This window comes from Hakea prostrata, chromosome 3 (genome assembly GCF_041222555.1).
Source record: "Hakea prostrata isolate BN-2017 chromosome 3, UWA_Hpros_2, whole genome shotgun sequence".
In the NCBI taxonomy this organism is placed as follows: Eukaryota; Viridiplantae; Streptophyta; class Magnoliopsida; order Proteales; family Proteaceae; genus Hakea; species Hakea prostrata.
The window spans coordinates 61,534,443-61,543,574 of record NC_142602.1 but is presented as its reverse complement, the minus strand read 5'-3'; the positions used below and the strand labels follow the sequence as shown (position 1 = coordinate 61,543,574).

Below are 9,132 nucleotides of genomic sequence, written 5' to 3'. Positions count from 1 at the left end.
GAAACAATATCATGTGAGTTTAGAGATTGGTTGAATTTTGTCTGGAAATTCAATTTCTCCTGAAATTTAAAATGCTTTCGTGTAGAGTTGTGAATAAATGGCTGCCTACTTTTGGTTTGATGGTCTTTTACATTGGAGAACTAATCATATCTCTTTAAATGATTTTAAACATGTCTGCCTTCATGTGTCAACTTTTTAAGAGAGATAAGACATATCAAATTAGATTCTATATTGTCATTACTTCTTGTTATATCTCGCGTGTGAGTTTAGAGATTGGTTGAATTTTGTCTGGAAATTCAATTTCTCCTGAAATTTAAAATGCTTTCGTGTAGAGTTGTGAATAAATGGCTGCCTACTTTTGGTTTGATGGTCTTTTACATTGGAGAACTAATCATATCTCTTTAAATGATTTTAAACATGTCTGCCTCCATGTGTCAACTTTTTAAGAGAGATAAGACATATCAAATTAGATTCTATATTGTCATTACTTCTTGTTATATCTCGCGTGTGAGGAATCAAGTGGTACCAATGTTCAAAAAAACTTTCAAATGACCATGCCAATGAGTATATAGGAGTTGTGTTTCAGAGGGGTATTTTCCCAAACTGGATTGGTATAATTTTATTAATCATTATCTTATATTTGCAGGTACCAAACAATCTAATAGGGAAAGAAAATGTTAGTTAGGGAAGAGAGAAAGATAGCATGTGAGGAGGGGGTTCTGCACTCAGCTGATCAGATTGATGTGGTTTTGGAGGCTTGGAAGAAGGGTGGACAATGCTAAAGTGTTGGAATTTTTTGAATATTTTTTGAACTGAATTAGATAAGCTTGCTTTATTGTTTTCTGTGCCTAGATGTCTTTGACTTGGTTATTATTTAAACCTTCTTTTAGAACTGAACCAAGAATAATGATTTGTTGAATTGAATTCTCTTAAACTTAAGTATGTTTTGAGTAGAGCTCTAGCTGCTCTCTAATTGTTAGAGTTATAAGACAAGTTTTCTATTTTCAATTTGATGACACCTTCTAATTTGAATCATATGTTGACACCATATTTGAAAGGCTATTTACGCTCACTTGTTCAAAATACAACACCTTTGAACCGTATCTCTACTGCTGGGCACGTAAGATTCTAAAATTGAAACTTTCTAAAGCATAAATAATTAAATTGTTTAATAAAAAAATCATATTAATCCTTATTGCAATTACTCTACGACAACATTAATCCATTCTCCAGAACCCAATTTCTAGCTAGAGTGTTCCAGCTGCACCAGCTCAAGTTCATTAAAAAACCACCATGACATGTTGATGACATAATGACTGCAATTGTAAAAGACCCATGTAATCTAGCTACTAGGCACCAAAAGACAGGGGCAGTCAACCAATTGCAATTTGGATATAAAAATTCAGTATTTGTGCTTAATTAATCATTCTTCACTTTTATTATGGGTATTCAACTCTCTTCTTTAATTTTTTGGAGAGAAGTAAAAACATTTCAAGTTAATATCCCCAGGTCTCAACTAGGATATTGAATTTGAAAACGATTTTCCCAATATTCAGTTGGAAATCAATTTAGAGACCGTAGAAGACAAGGCTTTATCTTTCCTTTAACTGGGATGCATATCATTCTCCCTAGAAAATTATCGTTTCTTTTCTTGTGTTTGTCTTTATTTTATTGCATATCAGGATATCTCATAAAATAATTTCAGAGATCTCATTATCTTAATCCTTCATATATGTATATATATATATATATATATATATATATATATATATATATATATGAGAAAAAAATGAAAGTACAAATTTGAAAGTAATAGATAAAAAGACCATCATACTAAACAGTAATTTATCTATGAATTTTAAAATAATTAATTGATATTTATAACATCATACATTCTATTCTTAATGGTATTACTTAACCTAGATAACAACAAAGTTGTTATACCATTCATATCATTCTAATGCTTAATGGTTTCTTTGGATATGATTTTATGTTTGTTTATTTTTTTACATTACCTTCTAAAAAATTACCCAATTGTACGGTATTTTATTGTTTTATTAAAAAATATATATCTTATAAAATATCAATATTCGTATCTTAAATCATATTCTATTATTATTCAAAAAAGTACAAAAAATAAATAAAATGAAATGAAGTTATTTGGTCAACAGTAAAAAAGTTTTAAGGAGATGAATAGATTTTGATAGAAAAAAAAATGGATATAGAAATTGAGAAATAAAATTTAGAAAAATATTTTCAATTATTATTATTATTATTATTTATTTTTGAGATAGAAAGAATTTAATAAGATTATGAGAGTTTTTTTTAAGGCAACTAATTTATCAATAATATTTTGATAAAATATTGATTTAAAATAACAATACTTAGGAGTTATTTTGTATAATAATATCTAATTTGAATAAAATTTATTTATTAAGGATTGATATAAGAGAACGAAATCAATAGGAGGAAATTTTCTTTCCTAATTTTAATTTAATTTAGTTTATAAATGAAAATAAATAAAAAATTACAAAGGGTACCAACAACTTGTAAAGAAAAATAAAAAAAAGATAAGAAAATTAATGGACAAAATATGACATTTGAATAAAAATGAGGGATACAATAGTCAAAGAAAAGATTTGAGGCGAAAGAGGAGTACATGTTTTATATAACTTTTCTCATGTTAAACAAACTTGGGGTGACTTACGCAATTTAAGTTCCATAGAAGTCATCTTCTTCTACAATCCTTTGCATAGGGCCATAGGAAGATGTATTAGCTAAGTCAAAGAACCAGCGCAGTCCTGCATAAATTTAGCCAATAGTTAAGATTGTTGAGTTGGTATGAAATTTTGATGTGTGAAAAAGTTTCTTATCGTGATTGTTAGCTTTATATCTCTTTGGACGAAACCCATTGAATTGTTCAAATTATGAAAATTTTGAGTAAGCAATTCACTTTTGTAAAGCTTTGCATATTTAAAGAAACAATGATTGATTATGTGTTGTTGTTTAGGGGAGAACATTATATGCAGCAGAGAGAAATTGAATCCATAACTCGGCAGAAAACCATTATTGTTTCTCTTTAATAGATGCAATGGAGATCTATACGTAGAATACTTGGATTTCAATGTTTTTATTATTGTCTTTTGCGCCTTCATCGTTCCTATTGAACAAATACACAATTATATTGTTTACTATCAACCAAATATCATTATTCCGATTATTTTAACCCACTAATCAATGAACATGTCTTTTATATTTCAAATTTTTATTTATGAGATCAAATTAGAAAAGAGCTTTATATTATCCTTATAAAAAAATTATCACTTCAACTAATGATTTAAGCTCTACGAAAAGTCAATTAAATGTCTAAAATAGCAATAACAAGAAACCATCAAAAGAAAGGAAATGAGTTTTTAACTTGACAATGATCACAACCTCCTTTGTAGAGGTAGAAAGTCCTAAAATGTCATAGGTTCAAACTTCTGCCCCTGCCACGTCTTTTCCTTCCCCTCCCCCAACATATGGGCCCACAATCACTATGATGGGTTGATAATGGCCCAAAAAATAAAAGTTGATAAGGACATAAATAAGTAAACAATTAAATTAAAAATTGTAGGAAATGAATATTTGTGTAGAAAACCTTGATGCTAAAGGTATCTTAGATCAAAAGAAATTGGCATTCACTGTATAACATAGTTTAGGGGAAAGAAAAACATAAAACTAATAAAAACAATAATTAGATTCCTATTTGTGCGCAATATTCAGATTTATTTGCTTCAATAATAATTCTCTTTATCTCTTTTTGTTTTTGAAGTTTTTGTACTTATTTTTCATGTACTTACTCTCTTCTCAAAAGTTTCATCCATTATTACCTCACCCCAAAACTTGATTGTTTGTTTCAATTATCTTCTTAATAAAAAAAAAAATTTTATCTTGTTTTGACTCGATTTATTTTCTCTCTCATATGGCCACGTGCATTTGCACGTGTCATTACTTTACTAGTATATATATATATATAAGCAAAAGAGTGGTCGAGATTTCAACCTTGATCACTCATTCGATCGTGGCCATAAGTAGCTTAGTGTTGCGCATTAACTAAAGTTAAACCTAAGGGTGTCAATTGCGTACCGAAACCATTTAACCGTACCGTACCGAACCACATCGTCTAAAACCTCACCATACTGTACCGTTCAAAATTTAATCGATGCGGTTCGTTTTTCAGTATTCAAAGTTGGTACCGTACCAAAACCGCACCGAATTACCGAAGCTGTACCGATTGACACCCTTAGTCAATCGGCACAGGTTTTTGGTAATTGGATAGGGTACCAACTTTGAATACCGAAAGCGAGAACCGGATCATACCGAATTTATATAGTACGGTTTTGGTATTTGCAAAAACGGTTCGATACGATTTCGGTAACCATCGATGATTGAATCCTTCAAGGCATCAACAAAGAAGAAGATCTTGACTAGTCGACTAAAAAATTATGTGTGGATTTATATGGCAAGAAAAAGGAGAAATAAATTATAAGCACAACTCTCTCTCTGTGCTTTGGCGCTCTGCCTCTCATTGTCGCTGCTCTCACAAAGTCGAAGAAGAGGAGTGAATGATGAAATGAAAGACTGAAAAATGGAATTAGGGATAAGGTAAAGGTAAAGTATTTTAATTGTAAAATTACATTTATATCCCTTAATTTAATACGGTACAGTTTCGGTACATACCGACGGTATGAGTGCCCGAAACCGACATCTTTGCACCGCACGGAATTTCAAATGGTGATGTTTGTGTGGTTTGATAAGGTCAAACGATTTTTATTTTTATTTATTTATTTATTTATGTGTAAATGGTTAAACGATTTTTAGTATGAAATTAATACATTTACTTGATTTACAAAAAAAAATAAAAAAATAAATAACACATTTACTTGAATCCCAGATTTCCTCTTTCCCCGGGCCCACAGCTACCGCACAATAGAGGGCGGTGGATCCCAATTCTAATCGAACGGTTTAGGTAATAAAGAGCGACGTTAATATCGTTTCAATATATATAACGTGGCATCATGAGAAAAACGGCAGTGGGGTGCTAGGGTTTTCGGGGAGACTGGTTTGTTCTTTGTTCTTCTCCTCCCATCTCCACCTAGGGGCGGCCACAAGAGAACACATCTCAAGGAAGCCGAAATGGTTCGCCTCTCAATCTCTCTACGTCCTTGCGAAATCTAAACCCTAATCATCTCCTCCATTAACGATCTTGTTTGTTTTGTTTTTCTTATTTGTGACAGGGAAAAGGTACGGGAAGCTTCGGTAAGCGAAGGAATAAGACACATACACTCTGCAATCGTTGCGGACGTCGCAGCTTTCATCTCCAGAAGAGCCGTTGTGCTGCCTGTGGATTCCCCTCTGCTCGTATTCGCAAGTGTAAGAACCACCCTTTCTCTCTCGTGCACTCTAGATCGGCGAATATCGTTTATGTTACGTGACGTTTGTTTCTCCCGTGGTTGGGATTCTCAATCGGGTTCATTTATAAAAAAACCGTCGTTTAATTGGAGAGGGGAAAAATGATCTAAGAACCATCTAAGAACTGAAATTGTTTGTATTTGGGTTTTTTTTTAGATTGTTGAAGAAGTGGTAACAGTTTGTTTATTACTTTGAATTTTGTTTATGTTATGCTGTGACGTTTATTTCTCCTGTGGTTGGGCCACTAAATCGGGTTAATTGATAAACAAAAAAAAAAACGCTCGTTTAATTGGGGAGCGCAAAAAGGATCTAATCATCATCTAGTAATTGAAATTGTTTGGATTTGGGTTTTTTTTAGATTGTTGAAGAAGTGGTAACAGTTTGTTCATTAGTTGATTTTTGGCGTATGTTAAGCCGCCTTGTTGCCCAATCGATTATTGAGAAGAAATTTTAAGTGAACCTCGATAAATTAGACAGATATAAAAGGACAGGAATTAGATGAGGTTTCTGAACAAACAGTCGGGCATATTTTTTTTCCTGTAGTTTCTGGACTGCTGAAGGAATGATACTCAGGCGTCAACCTTAGATAGACTTCATGAGCCAGCCTCACATGTTAGATTTTGGTTCCTAACTGATACTCAGGCATCACCGCTAAGCGTTATTTTATTTATTTTTCTGTAGACTAATTTAATGTTGAAACCAGTGCAATCACTGGAAAATCTCAATTGGAGGTATTTGTTTTGTTACATTTTTTTTAATTTCCATAAACATAGGAATAATCGGCTAAATTAACCTTGAATTATGTTTCCAGTTTTAGAGTTTATAGGAGTTTTGCTTTGGTGTTGTATAAGATTGTAACGGATTATGGGATTGGGGTGATTGGAATGTTATTTGTGCTTGGTTTACCACTTATGGTGTCTTAGCTTACATGTTTTCTTTTTGCTCCTTTCCCTGTGAGTCTGAGTTTATTTCGCAGTTGTTCTGTCTTATCTTGTACTTCCCTTTTTTCATCTTCCTTCCCTTATTGTACTCAGTTCCTTTCCTCATTCTTGTTATTGTCAAACCATCAGTTTGAGAGATACTTGATCAAACTCTCCAACAAAGCAATGCATTGTATCTGAAATTTTAATTTTTTTTTTTTGGGGGGGGGGGGGTTAATGAAGCCTTTCAATGGTGGCCTTTCATTTATCCATTTTCCTACTGCCAGTTTCAATTTGCAGGAAATTCAGTATTTTGACATGTGATATATTTTGTCTTTTTTTCTTAGTTAGGATTGTAATTCTATGCATATGGTTTCAGATCAAACAGCACCCCTAATGCATGTGCTCCATCTTGAAATCAAGAGGGGTTGCTCTGGACAGAGTTCATATTTTGGAGGGAACAAGAATCCTTCTTATACTTTAAACTTTAAGCAATATCTAATTTTTTTTCACTACTATCTGGTCTTGATTTTACAGGTTCCCATTTCTTTTTTGGTAGTGTCTAGAAATATCTTCCACGTTAACAGTTTGTTAAACTCAAGTAGTTTATTCACGTTTGGTCTTGAAAACCCAACTTAATTACAAAATTGCATTTGGTTTTCTAATTGAGTTATTTATATTGCTTATGGGTCAATGGTGATCCAATTTAAGGGCGGTACCCTGGTTGCCACTAAAATAGCATAGTACTAAGCTATTAATGTTTGGAATTACTTTAATGTTTTCTTCTGTGTGATATCATCCTTTATATTAATTGATTCAAGAATCCTGTCAATGCAATTGGTTTGTTGTCTGTCTATTTCTTGCTTGTCATGTGTATGTTTTGTTTGTGTGCATAATAAGGTTTTTGCCTCCTGCCTTCCATCTACAGAATTTTACAGCCAATTCATGCATTTCCTTCAATTTCCTGATTCTCTGGAATTCCCCCCCCCCCCTTCAAAAAAAGAAAAAGAAAAAGAAAAAGGGCAAACCCGATACGGAAGGCCTGCCCTTTTCTTCTGGAATTCTTATGGTCACATTTAATCATTTTAGTATTAACACTTTTAGAAAGTAATACTAATAATAATAGGTGTCTTTAAAATGAATTCCCGACTGGTACAGTGGATAAATTGTTGCTGCCTTGTGCTAATTGAAAGTCATGAGCATTGCCATGTAGCTCCCCTTCCTGGTCAAATCTCTGTCTTTCTTTCATTGTCTTTCTTGATTATATGAAGCTTTCTGTTATCTCAAGTCATTGGGTTGAGTATTAACCATTGAGTGTGCAATCCCTTTTCAACTGTGTCTGTCTTAACTATAAGCTTTTTAAGGTATGGGTATTTTTTTTCTTTGAGAAACAGATAACTGGAGTGTGAAGGCTATTAGGAGGAAGACCACTGGAACTGGAAGAATGAGGTATCTCCGTCATTTGCCTCGAAGGTTCAAAAGCAATTTCAGAGAAGGTACCTTTTGATTTTCTCATCCAGGCAGAAATCTCCTAAACCCTAACCTTGGTTTTTATTTTCCATTAGAGGATGCACGAGTAAGTAGTGTGTGTGGATTTGAACTCTGTTGTCTAGTATTGGGAAAAAGGTCTCTGAGCTGTTGGCATAGGATATGGCAGTACATAGTTTACAGTAGGGGTGTCAATTCGATACAGTGCTGGTAATTCAGTACCATACCGTACCAAATTTGAAAACCTCATACCTAAACCGTATTGTACCGAATATGTACGGTACGGTATGAAAACGGTATTTTGCATAAAAGTACGGTTTCAATATGAAAACGATGTAAATACTATAGATAATACAATATAATTTTGGTATGAAAGAAACCATTCTTCTTAGTATAATTCTGTTTAGGGTGTCAATTCAGTACCGGAACCGTTCACCAATACTGAAACCGCGCCATTTAAGGGGTATCCGTTTCAAATTCGGTTTTAGTAAATTTGGTACTGTATGTACGAAGACCGAATTTTTGACATTTGATATGGTACAATATTGGTTTTAGTTAGCATGCTGTTCGTATGTAGCGCATACCGTGCTGTATTACCGTATACTGAATTTGATACCCGTAGTTGAGCGATGGTGGGTTTTGTAATGGATATGGGTTGGGTAGTGTTGGGTTTTGAATTTAAAGGTGTCAATTCGGTACAATACCGGTATTTGGCACGGTATGGTATCGTACCATGCCAAATTGACTCCCTTAGCTTACAGTGTTCTCTCGCACCTTCACGTTGGCAGCTCAGAGATCATTTTCCGTAGTATTCACATGTTAATAGTAACATTGTTTTCTGTTTGTTTCCAGGGACTGAAGCACCTCCAAGGAGCAAGGGTCATCAGAAAGCCTAGAGACAATGGCATAGGAGGAACATAATTTTGCAGTGTGTCATTTGGCTTTCAAGCCTCTTTTTTATTGTATTTTCACTGAAAATTGCAGAACAAATAATTTTGATTTAACTGTGGATTTCGAGTGACAGCAAAATGAATTGTGGGATTAGGTTTAGTAATGATAATAAGATTTTGACCAAGTATATGTGTTACCACATCGGAGAAAGGCTTTTGTTAGTGAAATCTGAAATGTGGGTTGTTGGTAGACCGGTATGAGATTGAAACGTTTACCAAGAAAACTGTTTGCTTGGTTGCTGTTATCCGACCGATGAGGTTGTTTATTTCACTTCCTGTTTGAGCTTGATGGATGCTAAGATGCGTGTTTTGACTGTTTT

The 9,132-nt window shown here is 33.4% G+C and overlaps 1 protein-coding gene across 1 annotated transcript; it reads left to right on the top strand.

Moving 5' to 3' along the window:
* The first annotated feature begins 5,082 nt into the window (after positions 1-5,082).
* LOC149022667 (large ribosomal subunit protein eL37x-like) lies at positions 5,083-9,111 on the top strand. Its single transcript, XM_089150656.1, has 4 exons — positions 5,083-5,181; positions 5,280-5,415; positions 7,769-7,870; positions 8,715-9,111. Exons 1-4 carry the CDS (start codon positions 5,179-5,181, stop codon positions 8,756-8,758), a joined length of 285 nt encoding a protein of 94 aa, XP_089006782.1. The 5' UTR covers positions 5,083-5,178; the 3' UTR covers positions 8,759-9,111.
* The last annotated feature ends 21 nt before the right edge of the window (positions 9,112-9,132 follow it).

Excerpts from the sequence above, each read along its gene's own strand:
- LOC149022667 (XM_089150656.1), top strand. Across the intron at positions 5,416-7,768 it reads CTCTGCTCGTATTCGCAAGT|ATAACTGGAGTGTGAAGGCT; the intron begins GTAAGAACCACC and ends TTTGAGAAACAG. Across the intron at positions 7,871-8,714 it reads CAAAAGCAATTTCAGAGAAG|GGACTGAAGCACCTCCAAGG; the intron begins GTACCTTTTGAT and ends GTTTGTTTCCAG.